Source organism: Stenella coeruleoalba (assembly GCF_951394435.1).
Source record: "Stenella coeruleoalba genome assembly, chromosome: 16".
Taxonomy (NCBI): Eukaryota; Metazoa; Chordata; class Mammalia; order Artiodactyla; family Delphinidae; genus Stenella; species Stenella coeruleoalba.
This window is the reverse complement of record NC_137162.1, coordinates 40114344-40139079: the sequence shown is the minus strand read 5'-3', so window position 1 is coordinate 40139079 and position 24736 is coordinate 40114344. Positions and strand designations below refer to the sequence as shown.

The 24736-nt window shown below is 36.4% G+C and overlaps 1 protein-coding gene across 9 annotated transcripts in view; it reads right to left on the bottom strand.

Moving 5' to 3' along the window:
* Positions 1 to 24736, bottom strand: part of PRKG1 (protein kinase cGMP-dependent 1) — a 1402246-nt gene that overhangs the window by 12828 nt on the left and 1364682 nt on the right. For all 9 annotated transcript variants that reach the window (XM_079899910.1, XM_079899911.1, XM_079899912.1 and 6 more), the window contains 4 exons: positions 10402 to 10541; positions 9189 to 9278; positions 2135 to 2276; positions 867 to 1030 (listed from right to left, as the gene is read on the bottom strand). In XM_079899910.1, coding sequence (XP_079756036.1) covers positions 867 to 1030; positions 2135 to 2276; positions 9189 to 9278; positions 10402 to 10541 — 536 coding nt within the window. The remainder of the gene's footprint in view (positions 1 to 866; positions 1031 to 2134; positions 2277 to 9188; positions 9279 to 10401; positions 10542 to 24736) is intronic.

Here is a 24736-nt window from a genome sequence, read left to right as displayed (position 1 = left end):
CCATTACTGCCAGCTTGTTTTCCTTAAACACCACAACACATGTCACTCCTTTACCAGAAAATCCTCCATGAGTCCCTCTCTGGATGGAGTCCAAACACTGAGGTACAGCAATCATGATTCTTGAAAGATGACTCTTTTTGGATCTCCCATCATTTCTTAACATGAACCTTTTTCATGTCTTTGCCCACTACTCCCCCTCTATTTAAGCCATGCCTTTCTGCCTGGAGTGAACTTTGCTCTCTGTATTCCTCCTGCAAGGCCCAGCTAGTCCTACGCTCTTCAAAAGCCTCCCTGGACAAACTTAACCTTCTTCTGAACTCTTCAGTTCATAATGACCTTCTTAATTATTGTCCTGAGCACAGGGCTTGGTGGCATATTTGTTCCTCTTTTCCTTGAGTTTATAGTCCGTTTTATACCTGGTCGTATCCACAGTACCTTTTTTAAGTTGTTGAAGACTACAATATTATTACACAACAGATCTGCAAAGCATTTACATCTCATTTAGATATAACAATTGCTAACAGGTTCTCTTATTTCTACAAATAGTTGACTCTATATTTTTATATGACTTTCATCTTCCTTGCTGGCTAAATGACTAGGCTCAGAGATCTCACAGAAAGACACTAGATGATTCCACATTCACATATGTATAAATAATGAGAGTTGATGTTGAGTTTGTTCCCCTCATCTGACCCATTTTAGTTTTTACTTTATGAATTCCTGATTATCTGCATAACTAATTAAAAAGTATGGTAACAAGATCTGGTGAAAGTACTTTAAGATGGTCTCGCCAGAGTGACAAAGACAGGAGTGTGTAGCTGTTTGCTGGTCTATTTTTATCAGCAGTTCTCTATCAATGTCCATACCTGCCAGTCAGAAGTTCATACATTAGGATTCCCAGTGACCAATAGTCGGCTGAAATGTCATGGCCTTTGTTCAGGATGATCTCTGGGGCTACATACTCTGGAGTCCCACAAAAAGTCCATGTTTTCTTTCCAAATCCTATTTTCTTTGCAAAGCCAAAATCAACCTTACAAAGAGAGAAAAAACAAGATATTCCAAGCCACTTTTGATTAAGCTTAAAAGCAAAAAGCTACTTTGTTGACGTATGCTGATGATGATAATAAAATAAAAACAGATTTGAACTATTGTAGTCCTGTCTTCTAAAAGAAGTCCTCTGTATATTTCGAACAAACAAAGCCTCCCTGCTCAAGCTCAGTTTCAAAAGGAAAAGTTGAAACTTTAACATAGGATAAAATTCACGTCACCGAAAATAAAGGCAAACTTTTCTTTATGGAAATACTTTCCATTTTTCCTTCTTTTATGCCAGTGGAGGTTGGGGTATAAACAAATAATTTCTCCTTTACTCAGGCATATTTTCCAGATATCTCCTGGACTTAATGAAGTTGACAATTCACTTAGTGTTAATTGAGAAGCCATTTTTATTGTTGAAGGAGCTGAGTTACAAAGCTATGGGACCAATAACTCTGTCCTTGGAAAACAAAGAGATAAAATCGAAACGTATTCTTCATGTTTCTAGAAAACTTTTGAAGCAGGAGGCTCAAATGCAGAAAAGCATTTTTTTCTAAAACAACTGGTTGAGAATACAAATAATTAACTATCATTGATGTGATTACTTTGAAAATCATAGGTTGAATAAAAATTCCAAAAATTTAAAAAACAGAATCAGGCACTGAAAGATCCAAAGTCTACAAAAGTTACACATTTTAAAATAAGAGAACTTCCCTTCTACTGTAGATCTTTAGAGCTCTTGGCCAGTTTTATTATTACTAATATTATTACTAACATGGCCTGGATAACATTGCCAGCAAGCCCTTTTTTTCCATTAGCATTACAGTATTCTTTAAGATAATGATTCATGGTTCTCCACATATGACCTATTCCCTTTGGACTTCTACGAAGCTTTTCTGGGTCTACGAACACATGCAAGCAAGCGCGAGCCTATTTAAGCATGTTTTGCCAGCACATTATTAATTAAAACCTAGCCAATTTAATTTCTCATAACCTTTACATAACTTGAAAGAATAGTTAGTTGAAAACAGTAACGCTACAGCCTGTTCATTAGCCAGTATTTTAAAGTGCAGGGCAGAAACCATGTGTGAAACACACTGACCAATTTGGCGTAACCTCGGTGGTCTAGGATGAGATTTTCTGGCTTGAGGTCCCTGTAAATGATTCCTTTGGAATGCAGATAGGCAAAAGCTTCTACCACACATGCTGTGTAAAATCTGGTTGTAGAATCTTCAAATGAACCTCTGAGACACAGAAAATGGAATAAAAAGTAGGAAAGAAATTAGTTTGTCTAATAAGGGTCAGTTTCTCACGTCACTATATTCCTACGTCAGAATGTGACCCCAGAGACCAGTGTCCTACTGGCCAAATGTCATAGGGCTACCTTTGGATACTCGGTTTTAAAAAGCATCTGAGGGTTAAGTCAAGGAATTCTTTGCCCTTATGAGTAGGATGGTTAAATCTAACTTCCTGAATATACTGAAGAGGAGGTCAACCACATACCACGTTTCATGTACTTCGTGGATTCCTCACAACAGCCCACTCCAATGTTAAAAGGCAAAGTTACAGAGGTGGGCAGAAGAGAGGCAAATCCTATTTTAGACCTCGTCTACCAAGGGGTGTTTTTTAAAGAACGGTTTATGAGTTTAGTCATATTTATTCTTAGTTTTTAAAATCTTTCTAAATAATAGAGATGTGGCTCATGAGTGTGAATAAAAGTTAATGTTTTCAAAGAACCACTTTGGAAATGAGTTACAACGCTACTGATAACAGATCGCAATCTAAGTATTCTGTCTGAAGCTTCTGTCAGCAAGACAAATAATATCTATTTCCTATGCTACTGCCTTCTTATTAGAAGGAAAAGATGGAGCTAAAAGATAAGAAGGAAAAAGGTAATTGGAAGGGAATGTTTATTAAACTTGATTATGATGTTTAGCAAGAAAGCTCTTTGTCTCTCTGTACGTGTATGTGTGCGTGAGTGTGTGTTTATTTAATGAAATAACAGTAAAGGAAAAAAACCTTGGCATCTAAGGTTGACTCCTTGGTTCTAGGGAAGAACCTTTATACTTTACCTGTTTTTTTTCCCTATGGAATCCCTTAGAAAGATAAACTACTTTTTTTCCCCCTCTTCTTTCCCAAGTAGTAGTAAATGCAATTAAATAATTTCATGAAAATTCAAGAACATTAGTGTGAACATCAGCTCTTGAGTTGGCTGAGATGTAACAGGACAGCAAGCACTCAGGTGGTTTTGGGGAACAAGCAGCAAAGCGGAGGCCCAGAGCTTGCTTTCACGAGAGTCACTGATACCAGTTTGCATCTTGCTCACATTTGCTTCTTTTTCAATATTGAGAAATAAATTCTAACAAAACGAAAAGTACGATACAGCTGCTATCTTGCAAAATTTATCAGTGAATCTAAGGCTAAAGCAGCCATCTTTCAGGTCATGTTTTAGAAATAGGCAGTGTCTTCCAGAAAGGTATAGTCTGCATTTTAACTACTAATGTCCCCTGAGTTGTCACTGAAATAATTAGCTCTTCCCAAAGGGAATATCCTTCTTTTGAAATACAATTCAGGGCATGATGATATCTACTCCTCTAGATACTAGACTCTTAACTGTAATCACTAGGTTTCTAGTATCTCTCTTCAACAATATCTGGATGGAACAATGGTGAATCTATAAGGACAAGAAAAAGTTTGAGAAGAATTGCATCTATATTAGGAAATGAATGGTATACATTATGCTGCAATTGTTTGCTGACTTGGAGCTGTCTTTGCAGAACCAACACTATATAATCCTGTGTATTGGGAAAGGGATTAGAATAGTACCTTAAAGGTCCTTTCATCTTTGTCCTTAATTAAGTATGTTTGTCTATCAAGAGCAGCATATTTCTTTGAGAGATCATTTGCCTGAAATAGTAAGCATCCATGTGTAGATAATTAATGAGCAACTTTATACTGAGTGCTGTACATGACTTCAATCCCTTCTCTATGGAGAGCACAGCAAAGCAAAACAATCTAAACAAAACAGTACATAGAATAGAGCTTTGTCTTTTTTCACACTACATGCCTTGTTTTAATACGAAAATTGATTACTTCCTTGTAGCAGGACTGTCTAATTGCAATATGGGTGGGCCTTTTCAAAAGCCTACAATTCTTGCTTCCTGTTAGAAGAAGAGTTATTTCTGCAGTTGCGATGCTGGGCAACAGATCTGTTTCCCTTAATATTCAGTTGTTAATAAAATGGAACCAAATGGACAAATGCATTGTTTCTGTAAAGAGAGTACACACTTAATGAGAGATCAATTTCTCATGGCATCTCTGAATGGTATTCATATTTATATTCTGAACAAGCTGATCATTAGCAGAAAGACGAAAAACATCCTAATGCAAACTCAAATTCATCAGAGGAGGCCGTAGGTTACGAATGTGCGCTCTGAATGAAGCAAAGTCCTGGGCTCAAATCTGGCCTCCACTTACTGTTTAATCTTAAGTAACTGACTGTACCTCTCCAGGTCTTAGTGTTGTCATGTGCAAAATGAGACTAATAACAGAAACTCTCTCTCTGGGTTGTTGTGAGGATACAAAGAACTTGAGGCGTGTATTAGAATAAGTGCCTGGCACACATCTGGTACTCAGTAAGTAGTAGCCATTACTATTGAGCACCAAAACCTCTTCTTTAGCGCCTCCAGTGTCTTAATCTAGGAAAAGTGACTGATATAGGACAGTCTCTTGGGGATGGGAGTTTGCAACTCTATCACTACTACTGAAATATTGGATTGGCCAAAATGTCCGTTCGGGTTTTTCCCTAAGATGTTACCTGAACGAACTTTTGGGCCAACCCAACATTTGCTGCTTCTCACTGCAAAGGCTAATTGCCATGAGTCAGCTCTGAAGCGTTTTCTGCTAATCTCTGTTCTTTTCACTTTCTCCATGCTTCTCCCAAGTGTACAGGTGAAAATTATCCTTATATTGCTTACCAGTCAAAACCTTCCTTTTTTCATCATGAAGGGAACTGACCATAAACATCCATCACTGGGTCTTCAGTTCTTGACAGCTTGTTTCTGAGCCATTTTGGAATTTGGAGAGCTCTAGAAAGCTGGTTTCTAGCCCTTCAACAGATCTGTATTGAGTATCTCCCATATATAAATATATTTGTAACTGATTTTAAAAATTAAATAAAAAATTTGTCTCAAATCTGTTTCTGTGTTATGTGACAAATCAACACAATATATGCACACAAAATGTTTACCGGCAACACAGTTTCATCACTAAATATTTGATGTAGGTAATTTGTGAATTTTAAAATACCCTTTTGGAAAGCAGTCAAAAACCACAGCATTAGGGTGATTCACAATGAAAAATTACTATTAGAATCGGAAATGACAATGTAAATTTGATTTAAAACAAAAGCTTGTTTTATCAACAGTTAAAGTTGCTTGAAGAAAGAAATCATTCCCCTATATAGCTCTTTGAAATAATATATTATGCCTTGACAGTTGTGTCATTTCAATTAACAGGTAAGGGATAGGTCCTTATATCCTCTTCGGGAGGGAGTAGGTGTTTTATCTTAGCTAGATGGCAGTAGATAACAACAATTTGCTTCAGGGGATTTGAGGGTTATGTATACTTATTGATAGACTCAAATTAAAATGTAATCACAGTGTTTAATCAACTTGCCATAACCAAGTCCTGAAATGGCAGAATGTAACAAAGACAAAGCATCTCTCACTGAAAGACAAGTTCCCTCTTTTCATTGACTAGTGACCACAATCATTAGTGAGTATATAAACCTGAAGCATGCTACAGGTTTATTGCCAAAGTAGGAAGGCTAAATTATTATGAAAACGGACTCATTTCCTTAAAGGACTTTCAACCAAATTAAGAAATGACACAGATTCCACCTAATGGGTCATCTAAGATGGAATTTAAGTAATCACCTCCCATAAAATAGCTGGAATTAAGGAGAGGGTATATAGAAAGTCACTTGCTGGCTTATAAAACACATCCAGGAAGACTCGAGACCAGAAGTGAGATGTGATAGTTATGGTTTCTTATGTAATTGTTTAATACGTTCTGTAGGAAAAATTAACGTACACTTTTAAAAATTCAAATTAAGTAAATGATATTAGAATATGTATTAAATACTAATATTAATGTAATATATACTAATAACTGTAATATATACTAATAACCTCTCTCTCTCTCTCTATATATATATATATATCTCAACCACTTACATTTTTAAGAAAGTTGTGGTTGACAATTCTGTAACTGTTATAGAGAAGAAGTGAATAAAATATAGTTTGTATATTCCAAATAATGGAACAGAATTTGTGGAAAAAAGTCACAAACTATAAGATAAAACATGATAGCTAATTAAAGGACAAACCAGGGAAATTGCAACAATTAACATTTCAGTGCTGTAGTTCCTATTTCCAAGATTAAAAAAAAATTTAATAGTCCTCAAAATCTGTTTGTATATATGGTATCATTTTAATTCCTTCTTCCTGACAACAAATAAAAAACTGCTCTGTGTTCTTTTTCTATGCTGATGAGAAGAAAGAGAGTGAGAGGCAGGAAATCGTCAGCTCAGCTGCTAGGTGAAGGAAGGAGGATGTCATTGCTATAGGAGACTTCCTGCGCTAAATCCCTGAGGCCCAGAGGTCACACAAGCCTTTCTTCAGATTAACCTTCCCACCAATACATTTCCTTTATGCTCTCAGAATAGCTTCTCCCTTACTACTACTTACTGGGACCCGAGAGGAAAACTAAAGGAACTGAACAAAAAGGTTTATTTTGACTGAGGATACTTTTATATACACTGTGACAAATAGCATAATTAATTTCCTTTTTCTCTTGGCATTTTTTTGGTTCTAACAGTTAATCTTTAGGATTTCTCAGCCCCAGTTTAAACAAGCAATGAGGAAGCTAGTCTGTGACAGTATTAATTGGAGCCTGGATATCCAAAACTATGCTTTCCCTTTAGCAATTTCTTACGTAGGAAAAAAAAAAGTCTCTTGGAATAAAAGCAGTAAGGCTACATACATATTGAATATCTAAAAAAGAAAGCTGGCAGGGGACAATGAGTCCGAGATGATTTTATATACGACAGCTTCATTGCTTTCCATGTCGAGGCTTCAGCCCCTCTGAATCTTTAGGAAGGATCAGGTAGCTGCTATTTCTCTGGATCATGCCTCCTTAATGAATATTTAGTACACTGGGGGGACTCAGCAACTGTGTACCCCAAATCCAAGGAAGATAAAAGGGAAGACAAAAGAAAGGGTCAGTAAGCAGTCTGGTGGAGGTAGAAAAAGGACCATCACTGATCTTCTCCCTCCATCCACTCCTCCCAAGACAAGCTGCTTCTTGATAGCATTCCTTTGCTACCCCGACAAATCCAAATACATCTCACTTGTAAGCCTTGGCTAGCATTTATGTACCCCCAAAAATGCAAAATCAAGTTAACTAAGGAGAAATATGAAACAGTTTCCTTGCAAAAAATAAGTTGAATATTGATGTCTATGCATGTTTGAGTGGACTTTAGGTTAACTTTTATTATTATTTTTAAAGCTATTTAAAAAATTTTATTATTGTTGGTGTCTTGTTAAAGAAGTTAATAGAAGTTTAAAATCGCTGTTCCTTTCCCTAAGTGGCTTATTATTGCTTTAATGTTTACTTCTACCAGTAAATCTCCTCTTCTAATTAGAACAAAGTAGGGAAGAGATTTCAAATAAATCAGTGTATTGGAAGGTCAGATCAAAAATAATATAGTAGAAGCACATTAGGATAAACCAGATATTAACTCACAAATCAGAATATTAACTTTCTGCTACATCCTGTATGAGGCATGGGACCACAACTGTTTTATTTATCATTTTATCCCGGGCCTCTACCACAATGCCTGGCGTATAATCTGTACCCAAAAATTAATTAACAGTAATATAGTAATACAGTATGATATAATGGCTCAGTACAGATGTTAACCCTGTCCCCTAGTGCCAAAATGATACATTCCCTTACAGGCATATTTACCTTGAATTTAAGAAAAAAACCATTAACGTAATAGGACACAATAAGGTAAAAAGAAACCCATTTGTCATATACAAGTAAGGCAGTGGGAATAAAAGACCTGAAAGGGCAGCGGGTACAAAGATATGAAGGTACCATAAGGATACAATTAGGAATGAGACTTCAAAGCAATAGTTTATAAAGAACTAGTTCTATTCTGGGATATCTACAAAATAATATACTGTCAAAAAATAACATGGCTTTCTGGGGACATTAGGGCTGTCTATAGCTGAGTCTGAAAGATGTTACCTGATGAAGGAGAGCCTGTGGGGTGAGATTGTAACAAATAAGAAAAGAAAAAGATGTCTAAAGGTGAATATTCAAAGGAACAAATATGCCTTTTGAATGTTATTAGGTCATTCACAGAAAATTGTAGTTTTCCTTTAAGTAAACATTTAGGGTTGGTAGAATACTTTTTTTAAATGATAGTTTGCTATACATAAATAGGAAACAGAAAATTAATTTTGAATAATAAAAAAAAAAACCAAATAAGCGCTAAAGAGACCAACTTTACTTGCCCTGAAAGGGCAAAGAGGAGTGTTAAGTGGGTTCTTTTTCTTCCCAAGACCAGGTAAGTCCTGAAAGGGATGGTTGGAAACTTCTGTTAATTTTGAAACCAAAGAGCAATGTAAAGGTAGAGGGAAAAGTTACTTTGGAAAAAATTCCCAGTGTTAGGAAAGATAGCCCGTCTGGAGAATGAGTGGAACAATCCAACTGACAGTTAATCTAGATTGCGACTATAAAATAACTTTAATTCTCTTCATTGTTAACAGCAATGAAGTGAATTCTAGGTGTATAGTTGTCTGATTGTGATATTCAAGTTAAACTAAAGCCTCTGCCTGTACCTTGACAGGTACCATTTTTATGGTGGACTAATCCTATATCATTGGTTACAAATCTGAAACAGAGTGAGTTTCCTATTTACAGTCAATCACATGTAGATAGTGGGTTGTGACGCATACTTACATTTTGAAATACAAGCATATGTAAATATGACTTCTATACTTTATAAAAATTGACTCTTCTTACAAACCATCACAGTCAACTACATTTTCAAAGACATGATAGAAATTTCGTAAAACTCTTACCGATCCCTGAGAATGGTCCAGAGCTCTCCACCTAGGCAAGCTTCCATCAACATATACAAATATTTGCTGTCCTTAAATGTTCTGTATAATCTGTGATTTGCAAACAAGAAAACAAAGATTATAAACGTTACTGTCTTTTAAAAGCATGTAAATGTTTTCGGTGCCCGGATTACAGTCTTGCTGTTGATTTACCAAGCTTGAAATCTTATTAAAAGAATGAGAAAGATCTAAATTCACAAAGAGGAAAAAGGAAGCGATGGCTCATGACTAAGATTTTCACACTGTAGGGGGTAGTCTCTCCTTTGAAATGGATTAATCCAAATGATTATGAACCAAGAGGGCTTCCTGGGGTTCCTCTAATTCCAATTTGGCTAACGTTTCAAGTGTGGCCTCTTGAGCGATATTTAGTGGTCATAAACATGCAGTGTGCATGGATATTCAGTAGGTGACACTTTAAAATATAGATGTGTATGACATTTATGCACTGTTCACTTAAATTCATGTGATACCCTGTTTTCGTCAAGTGCCGCTGGCAAATTAACTAGAAAAGCTTCTGCGTATTAAAAAAAAAACCATTGTCTTATCAGTGCTCTCAAAATACCGAGATGGGATAGTCATTTCATTTTTTAACAACTTCAGAAAATATGCAAATAAAGAATATTCAAGGTAAAATAGTTTGATTTTTGGTATTTTGTCTTTCATGCACCAGAGGTCTATGCAGAGTTCTTGGAATAACAGGATAAAAATGGAACATTAAGAACTCTGATATCTCCTTTGGGAAAAACATGTTCTTTTCACAGAATCTGATTCTCATTAAAAAAAAAAAAAAAAAAGAATCAAAATTTTAGTGTTTTTTTTTTTTTTTTTTTTTTTTCCGGTACTCGGGCCTCTCACTGTTGGGGCCCCTCCCGTTGCGGAGCACAGGCTCCGGACGCGCAGGCTCAGCGGCCATGGTTCACGGGCCCAGCCGCTCCGCGGCATGTGGGATCCTCCCGGACCGGGGCACGAACCCGTGTCCTCTGCATCGGCAGGCGGACTCTCAACCACTGAGCCACCAGGGAAGCCCTAGTGTTTTTTTATTTAGTAAAAACTTTTTTAAAATCAGATTAAAAATTATGTTTCTTTGTGTGAATCAGATGTGTAACAGTGAGTGCAAATGTGGTTGCTTTTCCACTTGGAGTTGGGGACTTGAGCCCTGGGACAGGGTCTTTACCTCACTATGAAATCGGAATGAGCCCCCTGCATGATCTGCTTCTCCGAGCGGATGTGCTCCTGCTGTCTCGTATCCACGATGTGGCGTTTCTTGAGAATTTTCATTGCAAAGGTTTTGGATTCTTCACTTTTCAGTTGGACCTTAAAGAAAGCCAGAAGGGAGTAAGTGAGGAAAAAAAAAACCCACAGAGTTAATATAACAGAATGCATTCTTAGCCCCAAATTAACAGGTGCATGGAGCACTGAAATGACACCCCAAACACCACCTGTATCACAGTAAAGCCTTGCTGGAGCTGGGTTTGAAATCCAGGGCTCACAGCTGTTGCCCAATCTCATTCCACTGGAACTGATGCATCTTCACTAACTGGATTGCCAATTAGTTTTGTGCCCACTGGGATTAGAAGAGGGAAAGTGTATTTGATTCTCATTGTATTATTTCATTTCATTTCAGATAATGTGTTTGAGTATACTTTACAGTTTTTCTCCTTCAGTCAGAAAAGTAAAAATAAAAACGAATTCCTTCTCCAGTTTTACTTCGAGTGTGGAAAAAGTAGGACCATACGGTCCTATATGCTTTTCCTCTTTTTAGTCCTCGTCCACAAACATTTCTAGAGTTATTTAATTCGGTGATAGACCCTTGTCTCTGCTGAGACTGAAAATTTGTGTACTGTTATTTCTTCTTTTTATCTCACAGTCTTTCCCTTCCATTAAAAAAAAAAGATAGTAACAAGATTTCTTTCTAAAGACTTTGGAAACTACTTTTCTTTTCCTCTCAAATAGGCATGATGGCTTTAATCTTGTCTGACCTTAAACCTTACTCCTTAGTTATACTAACTGGGAGACCTAAGCTGAACCTTGATGTCCCCAATGCTTCCAAGCCTCTGTTACAGCCCCACATGGCTCTCGGTGGCTCTGGAGAGAGCTTGGGTCCTCCAGATGACGTTCCTCAGACAGGCTGCTGGTCTGTGTTCACTGTTTTACACAATATTTCAACAAGGTGACTTGCAAGGAAAAGAAGAGAGATAACTGAGCTAATCACTTAATGGCAATATAAAAGCGTTACCATTGAGTGTTCTCAAACCACAGAATTCTCAAGATAATACCAAACAGCCCATGTTTTTCTGAACTAATGAAAGCCTTGGAGAAATAACATGATAAGCTGTTCCTGCTTTTCAGCTGAAGTGTGGCTGTCCCCTCTTTAGTTGTGAACTGTTTACTTTAGCTGCAGGGATAGTGAAGGTCTTAAGTGTATTGCTCATGTACACATGGACAGACTGAATTCCATTGAGAGAACATTAATGTGGCAAGCTCTTTGGAAGAAACACGAGGACACTTCAAATAAATAGGCCTCAGTTTGCTGCCAGCATCTGAGAATCTATATGACAGGTTAGAGGGGAAAATGGATATTTGAAAATGCCTTAACCAGCTAAAGGCCCTCTACTCCATTTGTGAAACTCTTTGAGATGACAGATTAGTGTGATACAAATGAATTCAGCTATAGTTCATAGTAAAATACAAAAATGTGAAAACCCACTTCTAAAAGAAATCTGGATAAGAAAGATGACATGAAAAATGAGCTGTGTCAGAGTACTAACACTCAGAGGAGAAGAAATCAGATCGTATTCCCTCTTTAGAGTCTGACCCAGGTAAATGACTGAAGAGTAGATCACACACCTAATGTACAAATTATGCTCTTTAGAGATGGTAACACACATTTTAACTGGTGCACAGGTTAGGAGGAAAGAACCCTGGCTTTAGGGTAACAGGTCTGGACTTAAATCCTGACTCCACTTAAGGCCTCTCTCAGTCCTCTTAGGCAGTTGAGTAACTGCTCTGAGGCCCAGTTCTTGCTGAGGATAACGCCACCTACCGTATGGAGTTATTGGGACCTTAAATGAGAAAGTGCCACCGCATGGGCATTCAGTGATGGTCTCTCTACGTGTACCTTGGGTAGATCAAATGTTGTCTTGAAAACAAGGCCAGATCATGTCACTTCTCTGTTCAAAACACTGCAGTGGCTTCCCGTCTCACTCATGGTAAAGACAAAGCTGTCACACAGTCCGACAAGGCCCTACATTATCTGAACCCCCATTCCCTGTAAGCCTCACTTCCTCCTTGCTCACTGTGCTCGGGTCACACTGGCCATCTTGCTGCTCCTTGAGCATAACAGCAAGCTCTTGCTTCAGGCCATTTGCACATGCTGTTCTTCTGCCTGAATATTGTCTCACAGTTATCCTCAGGGCTTGCCCTCTCAGTTCCCTAAATTCTCTGCTCAAATGTTTCCTAATCAGAAAGTCTCTCCTCACACCAGTCTGCATAAAAGAGTAATCACCTACTTCTCCCTTCCCTTTTTCAGTGTTCTCTATAGCTCTTATCACAAGCGAATGCACCAAATGTTTATTCTGATTACTTGTTTAGTATCCGTCTCTTTTCACCAGTCTGTAAGCAACCCAAGACTGGGGATTTTTTTGTCCACTGTGCCTGACAAAGGATAAATGCTCATTAAATGTTTGTTGACTAAAGGAATCAAAGAAAGGATGAAATAAGCCATGATGACTTATCACTGGCAAAGCCACAAAGAGAGCTGGTATCTCAGCTCCGTACTGTGTATCTCTGAGGTTAGCAGGATAAAAACAAGGGAAGCTATAAATGACAAGTATGTAGCATTTGCTCTTTTTCTTCTTTCCAAAACTGCCATTATTCATAAAAAAGGAAGAAAAGATTTCTAAATGCTGATGCTTCACAGGAAGTATACATGACAAATAACTATGTGATACAGCTCTGAATTTTCAGTCGTTATATTTACAAGATGTTTTCTTAACCTTGCTTTTCCTTGAATGACTAAAATGTGATATTATTCCCCAAAAGCCTACTATATTAGTAACATCATCTCTAGGAAAATATCATCTGGGTCTTGGGGACAGTTATCCATCTACATCTAAATACAAAATAAATTTATGAAGAGACAAAAAGAAATGTGTTCACTGATATGTTAACAATGGTTTTCTCTTAGGGAGATTTTTAGTTGATTTAGCTCTTTTTAACTTTTTTGAATCGCTCAATTTTTATACAATTAGCATATCTCACTTTTATGGTAAGTAAAAATAATGACTCTGGTCATGGAAAAAAAAATTTTAAGTCTCTTTTAAATCAGAATAGCTATTTATTATTGTCTGACTCTCTCAAAGGATCTGGTTCAGTGGAAACCACTCTATTAGAATTCCATGTATGCAAAGACCTTGAGAAGTTCTGTATAGGATAGCAACCTATTCAAGTTCGGGCTGAGCCACACTATTCATCTCCTTAAAGTACGTGCCATAATTTTTTCTTTCAATATAAACTCTCAGTGTAAGTTACAGCAATTTGTATTTCAAGAGCCTAAGCTATTATGCTTTATTATGAAAGTGTTTTCACAAAACTAATACATGAAAAATTTTACGGTGAAATTTAGTGTGCTTTTTATTTGTCCTGTTGGTCAAATTAATTATACCAAGTCCACTTGTGCCAGTTTGAGGAGATGATGATTTTGTAGCAGGCCAGCTAGAGATATGACATAGATGCTGAGTGTGAACAGAGGAAGGCAAAAGAAGGGGAAAGGAATACATTTCTTCTTCTTGCTCAGGAATCCTTCCCAGCCTGGGTGGTTAGGCATGATTCCCAGGTTTGTCTTTGCAGACTATCCTAACCCCATGTAGATGTACAGGCTAATGCACTGGTTGAGAAGGTGAGCTTTGAAATTTGACTACCTTTGTTTAAATCTCAACCTTTTTTTTTTTGATTGTGATCTTGGACAAATTTCTGAAACTCTTTGTTTCCTCATCTGTAATATGTGGATAATTCTCTTAGGTTACCTGTGAACATGAAATAAAAGGGCCTATATATCAAACACAGTGTCTGGAACAGAGAACACATTCAGTTAGTTGCCTTTATTCTTTTGTGCTTCTTAGTTTAATGGTCTCTTCAGGCCAAAGCAATTTTCTCAGAATATGATCCACCACAGGATGAATGCCACTTTGTACCCATTCCTATTCCCACCCCATCCACTTCAGTTCTACCAAGGGAATAGTAGAGGTTTGAGAAGCTACATCTAAAAGATTGCTGGCCCTTGTACCATACTGGTTTCACTCTCAAGGTTTCTAGAAAGGAGACATGAATGAGAAAATGCTAATACTCAATATATTCTATGTTTTACAAGTAATGCTATGTGCTATATCAGAAATTAAAATTGGAAAAAGTTTCATTTACAGTACTTCAGTGTGAATCACTGTGTTGCCATTTGAAGGAATGTATCCTTGAGCAAAGTGAATCTTAATGTGGGAATTTTTGACAAAGATTTTGACACGTTCTTAACTATCAGGTTCTAGCTGGTGCCCAAATAATACTGACCTGAAGGTGAGAGGCAATGCCACCAGCATTATAAAGAGCTTTGAAGACACAATTGCTGGCTGTATTTAAATACATGCTTTCTTTTATCTGGGGCAGGTACTTGCTTTATAAAGGCTTGTCTCCTGTTGGACCTAATTCTTCGCTCTTGCGAGGAAGGAGGGTTATGATCAGAGCAAGGTTAAAACTAGCTCAGTGACAATGACTGGGAGCTGGTCCTTAGAATCTGTTTGTCCATTCATCTATTTAACTTGTTATTAACAGTTCATAGTTTATTTTGCACTGCAGATATCTTTTCATTATTTTGGAAGAAAATGAATTTCTGAACTATACTGTAATTAAAATGTTTTATTAAATATAAGGTTTGAACTGTCAATATCACTTGGCCTATTATTATGCAAAATTCCTTTGTAAACTAGTTCAAATTACATTTCCATGCACAACGAGAAAGGATGACTCACTTAGGTAAGCTAATACTATAGAACAAAGATGATGAAGTGAGCTTAGAAAAGCTTATACAGGAGGAGGTGGCCAAGATGGCAGAGTAGGAAGACCCTGAACTCACATCCTCTAACAGACACACCAAAATTATAACTACTTACAGAGGTACCATCTATGAGAACGACCTGAAGGCTAGCAGAAAAGATTTTCTACAACTGAAAACATAAAGAAGGAACTACCATGAGACAGGAGGGGGGGACAAAAACACAGTATTGTCAGGACCCACACCCTTGGGTCAGCAACTCACAAATAGGAGGAATATCACAATCATAGAAGTCCTCTCCAAGGAGCGAGGGGTCCAGGTCCCATATTGGACTCCCTGGCCTGTGAGTCCTACACCTGCAATATGAGCCCCTATAACGTCTGGCTTTGAAAACCAGTGAGGTTTGTGTTTGGGAGAGCAGGAGGGCTTTAGGAAACAGAGACTTCACTCTTAAAGGGCGTGCACAAAATCTCACACACTCCAAGTCCCGGTAGTTTGAAAGGACCCTGGATCAGACCCACTTACTAATCTTAGGGAGCCTCTGGAGAGGCAGGGGGCAAGTAGGAGCACCCTTGGTGATGAAGACACTGGCAGCAGCCATTTTAGGGGGCTCATTCTACCATGTGGACACAGGCGCTGGCAAGTGCAACTTTGGAATCCTCTGTCTATCCTGATAGTGCTGGGTACTCGGCATCAGACCCAGGCTGGCACCTGCCCCAAGATGCACCCTGCCTCTCTGGCCCAGGTCATGCATACTGCTGTGTGGGGACTCAGCCCCACTACCAGTGGGACTAGCACCAGCTATGCAGGAAGCCTACCCTCCAGTGGGGCCTGCAGCCACTGCATGACGTACAGCCTTGGAGCCAACTGGCCTGGGTGGGGCAAGCCTGCTTACCAGCGCACCCACAGTAGTCAGCCCTACAACAACAGAAGTGTGCAAGTGGCCCACAGAGGGGCCTCCCCTAGAGCATACAGCTCTGCTAACCAGAGGGGAGTGTACTGCTGGGACACATAGGCTATCTCCCACATAAGGACACTTCTTCAAGATCAGAAAATATAATCAACATACCTAATACACAGAAATAAAACCAGAGACTTAGGCAAAATAAGGAGAAAGAGGGATATGTTCTGACCAAAGGAACAAGACAAAACCTGAGAAAAAGAACTAAATGAAGTGCAGATAAGCACTCTACCCAGTAAAGAGTTCAAGATAATGTTCATAAAAATGCCCACTGAGCTTGGGAGAAGAATGACTAAACAGAGAATTTCAACAAAGAGTTAGAAGATATAAAGAGAACAAAACAGCTGAAGAACACATTAAGTGGAATGAAAAATACACTAGAAAGAATCAAAAGTAGATTAGATGATACAGAGGAATGGATAAGTGATCTAAAAGACAGAGTAATGGAAATCACCCAAGCTGAACAGAAAAATGAAAAAAAGGATTAAAAAAAAATAAGGATAGTTTGAGGCCTCTGAGACAACATTGAGTGTACTAACATTCACATTATAGGAGTCCCAAAAGCAGAAGAGAGAAAGGGACAGAGGACTTACTTGAAGAGATAATAGTCAAAAATATCCCCAACTTAGGGAAGGAAACACATCCAGGTTCAGAAAGCACAGAGTCCCAAACAAGATCCACCCAAAGAGGTCCACACCAAGACACATTATAGTTAAAATAGCAAAAACTAAAGATAAAGAGAGAATCTTAAAAGCATCAAGAAAAAAGAAAATAGTTATGTACAAGAGAAATCCCATAAGGTATCAGCTGACTTTTGAGCAGAAACTTTGCAGTCTAAAAGGGAGTGGCACAATATATTTAAAGTGATGAAAGGAAAAAAAACCTACAACCAGGAATACTCTACCCAGCAAGGTTATCATTCAGATTTGAAAGAGGTAAAGAGTTTTACAGACAAGCAAAACCTAAGAGTTCAGCACCACAAAAACCAGCTTTACAAGAAATGTTAAAGGAACTTCTCTAGGCAGTAAAGGCCATAATTAGAAATATAACAATTATAAAAAGAAAAAATCTCACTGGTAAAGGCAATAGATCAACTACTTACAAAGTTAGCAGGAAGGTTAAAAGACAAAAGTAGTAAAATTATCTATATTCACAGTAAGTAGTTAAGGGATACACACAAAAAAGATAAAAAACATGATGTCAAAAAAATTAAACAGGAGAGGGGAAGTAAAAATGTAGAGTTGTTAGAATGTGTTTGACCTTGAGCTCATCAATGTAAAATATTACTATAATAATATATATGTTGTTATATATGAACCTCATGGGAGCCACAAAGCAAAAACCTGTAATAGATAAACACACAAAAAGAGAGAAAAAAAATCCAAACATAACAGTAAAGATTCTCATCAAATCACAAGGAAAAAGAGCAAAAGAAGAAGAGAGGAACAAAAAAGAACTACAAAAAGAACCAGAAAACAATTAACAAAATGACAGTAAGTACATACCTATCAATAATTACATTACATATAAATGGACTAAATGCTCCAATCAAAAGGCATAGAATAGCTGAATGGATACAAAACCAAGATCCATTTATATGCTGCCTACAAAAGACTCACTTCAGATCTAAAGACACACACAGAATGAAAGGGAGTGGATTGAAAAAGATATTCCATACAAATGCAAATGAAAAGAAAGCCAGGGTAGCAATACTTAATATCAGACAAAATATACTTTAAAACAAAGACTATAACAAGAGACAAAGAAGGGCATTATGTAATGATCAAGGGATCAAGCCAAAAAGAAGATACAACAACTGCAAATATATGTACACCCAACTTAGGAGCACCTAAATACATTAAGCAAATATTAACAGCTATAAAGGGAGAAATTGACAGTAATACAATAACAGAAGGGAAATTTAACACCCAATATATCAATGGACAGATCAGACAGAAAATCAGTAAGGAAACACTGGCCTTAAATGACATATTAAATCATATGGACTTAATATATACAACATTTCTTCCAAAAACAGCAAAATACATGTTCTTTTCAAGTGCACATGGAACAAATATCCAGGACAGATTACATGCTAGTCTCAATAAATTTAAGAAGTCTCAATAAATTTAAGAAGACTGAAATCATATCAAGCATCTTTTCTAACCACAATGGTGTGAAACTATAAGTTATCTGAAAGAAAATAACTGCAAGAAACACAAACATGTGGAGTCTAAAAAACATGCTACTAAACAACCATTGGGTCCCTAAAGAAATTAAAAAGGAAATCAAAAAAATACCTGGAAACAAATAAGAATGGAAAAACAACAATCCAAAATCTATGGGATGCATAAAAGCACTTCTAGGGTAAAGTTTAAAGTCATACAAGCCTACCTCAGGAAACAAGAAAAATATCAAATAAAAACATGTAACCTTATACTGAAAGGAACTAGAAAAACAAACAAATCCAAAAGTTAGTAGAGGAAAAAAAAATACATATGAGAGCAGAAATAAATAAAATAGAGACAAAAAAAAAAAACTCTCAATGAAACTAAGAGCTGGTTCTTTTAAAACATAAACTGTTAGCAAGACTTATCAAATTAAAAAGAGAACCCAAAAATAAAATCAGAAATTAAAGAGGAGAAGTTACAATCAACACTACAGAAACACAAAGGATCATAAGAAATTACTATGAACAATTATATGGTAATAAAATGGACAACCTAGTAGAAATGGATAAATCCCTAGAAAGATACAATATCCCCAAACTGAATCAGGAAGAAATAGAAAATATGATCAAACAATACCAGTAATGAAACTGAATCAATAATAATAATAGTAGTAGTAGTAATAATAATATTATAATAAAAAATAACTCCCAACAAACATGAGTCCAGGACCAGACGGCTTTAGAGGTGAATTCTAGAAGACATTTGAATAAGACTTAATACCTATATTTTTCAAACTACTGCCGAAAATTAAAGAGGAAAAAAATGTTTTGGAACTCATTCTACCAGGCCACCATCACCCTGATACCAAAACCAGAAAAAGATACCACAATAAAAGAAAATTACAGGCCAGATATCACTGGTGAATATAGATGCAAAAACCCTCAACAAAAATATTAGCAAACCAAACTCAGCAATACATTAAAATGATCATAAACCATTATCAAATGGGATTGATCCCAAGAATGCAAGGATGGTTAATGTCTGCAAGTCAATCAATATGATACTCCGCATTAAAAAATTGAAAAATATCATCTCAATAGGCGCAAAAAAATCTTGTGACAAAATTCAACATTGATTTATAATGAAAACTCAGCAAAGTGGGAATAGTGGAAGAATACCACAATATAATAAAGGCCATACATGACATAGTGACAGCCAACATCATATCCAACAGTGAGATGCTAAAAGCATTTTCTTTAAGGTTAAGAATAAGACAAGGATGCCCACTCTCACCACTTTTATTAAACATAGTACTGAAAGTCCTAGCTACAGCAATCAGGCAAGAAAAAGAAATAAAAGGAATCCAAATGGGAAAGAAGCAGTAAAACTGTCATTGTTTGCAGATGAGATGATATTATATATAGAAAATCCTAAAGACATCACCAAAAAACTATTAAAACTTATAAATGAATTTGGTAAAGTTTCACAATACAAAATTAATATACAGGAATCTGTTGGATTTCTATACACTGTCTGATAGTTCAGATATCAGAACTATCAGAAAGATAAATTAGGAAAACAATCCCATTTATAACTGCATCGAAAGAATACCTAGGAATAAATCTAACCAAATAGGTAAATAATTGTACCCTGAAAACTAGAAGACATTAATGAAAGAAATTGAAAATGACAAAAACAATTAGAAAGCTATTCCATGCTCATGAATTGGAAGAATCAGTGTTGTTAAAATAACCGTACTACCCAAGGCAATCTACAGGTTCAATGCAACCCCTAGCAAAAGGCATTTTTCACAGAACTAGAACAAACAACACTAAAATTTGTATGGAAACAAAAAAGACCCTGAGTAACCAAGGCAATCTTGAGAAAGAAGAACAAATTTGTGGGGGTGGGGTGGGGTGGGGATCATGCTCTCTGATTTCAAACTATACTGCAAAGCTACAGTAATCAAAACAGTAGGTACTGGCACCAAAAACAGACACAGAGATCAATGGAACAGAATAGAATGCCCAGAAATGAACCCACACTTATATGGTCAATTGATCTACAACAAAGGAAGCAAGGATATACACTGGGGAAAAGACAGGCTTTCCAATAAATGGTTCTGGAAAAAAACTAAACAGCTACATGCAAAATAATCAAACTGACAACTTTCTCATACCATGTACAAAAAATAAACTCAAAATGGATTAAAGACTTAAATATGAGTCCTGGAACTATAAAACTCCTAGAAGAAAATATAGGGAGTAGGCTCTTTGACATCAGTGTTAGCAATATATTTCTCAATATGTCTCCTCAGGGAATGGAAACAAAAGCAAAAATAAACAAATTGGCTATACCAAACCAAAAATCTGTTGCACAGTGAAGGAAACTATCAACAAAACAAAAAGTTGGCCTATTGAATGGGAGAAATATTTGCAAACATCACATTAATAAGGAGTTAATATCCAAAATATACAAAGAAACCATATAACTCAACATCAAAAAAACCCCAAACAATCTAATTAAAAAGTAGGCAGAGGAACTGAATAGACATTTGTCCAAAGAAGACATACAGATGGCCAACAGACACTTGAAAAGATGCTCAACATCACTAATCATCAAGGAGATGCAAATCAAAACCACAATGAAAATCCACCTCACACCTCTCAGAATGGCTATCATCAAAGATACAACAAATAACAAATGTTGGTGAGGATGTGGAGAAAAGGGAACCCTCATGCACTGTTGGTGGGCTTGTAAATTGGTATATATAGCTGCTGTGGAAAGAGTATGGAGGTTCCTATAAAAAATTAAAAATAGAACTGCCATATGATCCAGCAATTTCACTTCTGGGTATTTACTCAAAAAACCCCAAAACACTAATTCCAAAAGATATGTACATCCCAGTGTTCATAGCAGCATTATGTACAATAGCCAAGATATGGAAGCAACCTAAGTGCCCATCAATAGACGAATGGATAAAGAAGATGTGGTGTGTGTGTTTTATATAAAATAAAATATTACTCAGCCATAAAAAAATGAAATCTTGCCATTTGCAACAAAATGGATGGATCTAGAGAGTAGTATGCTAAGTGAAATGTCAGACAGAGAAAGAGAAATACAATATGAACTCACTTATATGTGGAATCTAAAAGCAAACCAAACAAACAAAACTAAAAGAAAAGAGACTCATAGACACAGAAAACAAATGTATGGTTGCCAGAGGGGAAGTAAGTGGGGGTGGTAAAATAGGTGAAGGGGATGAAGAGGTACAAACATCCAGTTATAAAATAAATAAGTCAGAGGGATGTAACATACAGCATAAGGAACATGGTCAATAATATTGTAATAACTGTATGGGGACAGATGATTACTAGGCTTAACTTCGGTGATCATTTCATAATGTAGGCAAATATCAAATCACTATGTAGTACACCTGAAACTAACATAATATTTGTACATCAACTATATTTCAAGAAAAGAAAAGAAAAGCTTACACAGGAAACCTGGGTTCTAGTCCTCGATCTTTCACTAATAGGTTTATGTTTAGTCATATAATCTTACTGGGCCTCAGGCCACCTCTCAGAAAATGAAGGGCCAAACTAAATTACATCTAAGGGTTCCTTCCAGCCGGAAGATTCTATGAACCTGAAATTTGACATAATAAATATGCATTGTGAAAGCACGTTCATTATATTTAACCTTATGGAAACAGCCCAACAAACCTGTGGCAATAGCTTGGGCCAAAGGATAAAGGGGGAATTACCCAAGTAACACAAAGGTGGCATAAGGAAGCATGATGATTCACTCTGGAAGCATCACCCTGAGTTTACAGCACATGCATATTCTCCTGGGATGTGGAGGTTTTATTTGCTCTGTTCTCTCAAGCCCAACGCGTAAAGGGGATCTGCTTCTTAACTGTTGTATTTTCTGTGTTACTAATTGTCAAAGAACATGCGCTGGATAGAAATAGTAGTAGCTTTCCCAAGAAGAGCACTAAAACAGACTCCAAGGCATAAGGAAATCTAGGCAGAGTCATCCTAATTGTAATAGCTGGACAACAGCAAAACAGGCATGGCAAATATTTTCTCTAAACAAACCAGCACACAATTTAATCAGGCAATCCATGTTACATGGGATGGCATAAAATCATTTCTTTATTTTGGGCTGTCTTTAAACAGGGAGGAAATAGATTTCTAAGTAATCCAGGAACAATATGGCCATGGTCTGTATTGTAAAATTTAAGTAGCTCACATTTAATCCAAATTGAGGTAATTTACGGAATTCATGACAAGGCCTATAGTGAAAAGAAAAGTTCTATAAGTGAAGATGGAAAGAAGGAGGGAGGAAGGAAGGCAGGCGGGGTGGCGGGGGAGGGAGGGAATAAAGGAAGGAAGGGAAGGAAAGAAAGAGAAAGAAAACCCTAGACTGAGAAAAATGTATAGGTCCTATTCTATAAGATAAACTGTGCCAAACCGTGGGAGTATGCTTTTCTCTACTCTGGTTACAGTTCTCAACCAGATTCACCAAAAGAGGCAAAAGACGCATAATAAAACTTTAACAACCAAGTAAACCAGCAAGCCAACTATTAGACCCTCTAGACATGTATAAACACTAGGTTGTTCTGTCTCCATCATTTTGCAATACTCCCCTATTGCCAGACAATGCTTCACAACCTATCAGATACTGGCCTCAAACTCCATGTTCAGGAAACAACTTAAACAGCTCTGTTCAGTAGCAGTTGGGTACAGTAACAAAGCTGAAGTAGGGTAATAAAGGAGCCATAAAATCACCATAAACTTCAAAAAGAAAAAAGGCATGAAGTTGCTGTGTATTAAACACCTTTGTATTCAGATCCATATTGAACTAAATTTACAATTATACATGTAGAAAATAAAAATATTTAGTGTAAAACAAAGTTTTAGTGTAAGAAAACATGCAGTACAAAAGGCTAATCTTTAGAGAGAGAGTAAATTAGTAGTTGCTGGAGCTGAGGATAGGAATGGAGAGCATTTGCAAATGGGCCACAAGGGTTCTATTAAAGTGATGGAAATGTTCTAAAATTGGATTGTGGTGGTGATTGTACAATTCTGTGGTAAGTAGATTATACCTCAAAAAAGCTTTTAAGGAATTTTAAAATAAGAAAAAGCCAGAAAATATGTATATCTATATTTTTTAGTTCTTGTCTTTATTGATTGTGAGATAGGTATATTTTTAATTTACATTTTAAGGAACTAAATGTCAGAAATGTTTTTCTTTCTCTGCTTATCTTTACCCCTTCAATAAAAGTTCCCCAATTAATCAAAACTATATTTCATTTTTACTCTAGTTTCTGTAAACTATTAACATTTTTATAAAAAATTTTATTCTTTTTTATGACTTCTCTATTTGCTATTTATTAAAAGTCCTAAATTCAAAGAAGTCCTCATGTCCAAAAAAAAGGTGGGATCATGGGTCATTTTAAGCAAAATGTACATAACTATCACACAGTTCTTAAAACTTATCTAGTCAAAATAATACATATTTGCTGGGTAATGTCTTTTATTATTTTAATAATGTACAAACTACAATCATACCCAAGTTCATAATATCTGGAGCCTCATTTTCCTCACTTAGAGAATAAAACCACATTATTTTATAGTCACAGATATTGTAAGACCAAATCAGATAGTGTATGTGAAAGTGCTTTGAAAATTAAAAAGTGCTATGTAAGAATTACCATTATTACCATGACTTCCAAGATATGTGGGAATGCTAATTAAAATGGATACTTATAAATAGTATTTTCCTGTTATAATTCATAATTAAATCTGGTTTTAAATTAGTTGTTCCAACCACCCGAATGAAATAGAAGGAACAGGAAAAATTAATGTCTGAATTTAAGGAAGTTTTTTTTTCAAAGAGAAAGAAAAAGCAGTGTTATTGCTCTAATGCAAATAACTTTTTTGGACATGACATACTAATGTGTCCAAGTATTCAGGAAGAACCGACTTAACTACATTACTGAAAGTGACATCTTTTAAGGGCACAGAAAGCTTCTATTCTACAAAGTAGTATTGGACTGTACTCCTCAACATTTCCTAACCAAAAAAAAAGAATTCTTATGTGAGAATTACTTTTCTCTGTGTAATAGTACTATAAAGTTCAGGAAACATTAACCATAATCTTAATTATAAACTTCTGTTTTCAATCTGTTGTTAAAACCTCTTTTCTCACTAGTTATCCACAGTTCTATTATTTACCTGTCTCTCTTCATTACACAATAATATCACAGATTTCTTTTCCCTAGTCAATGTCTAAAACTTAAAAAGGAACCACGGCATCTGGTTTGTTCCAT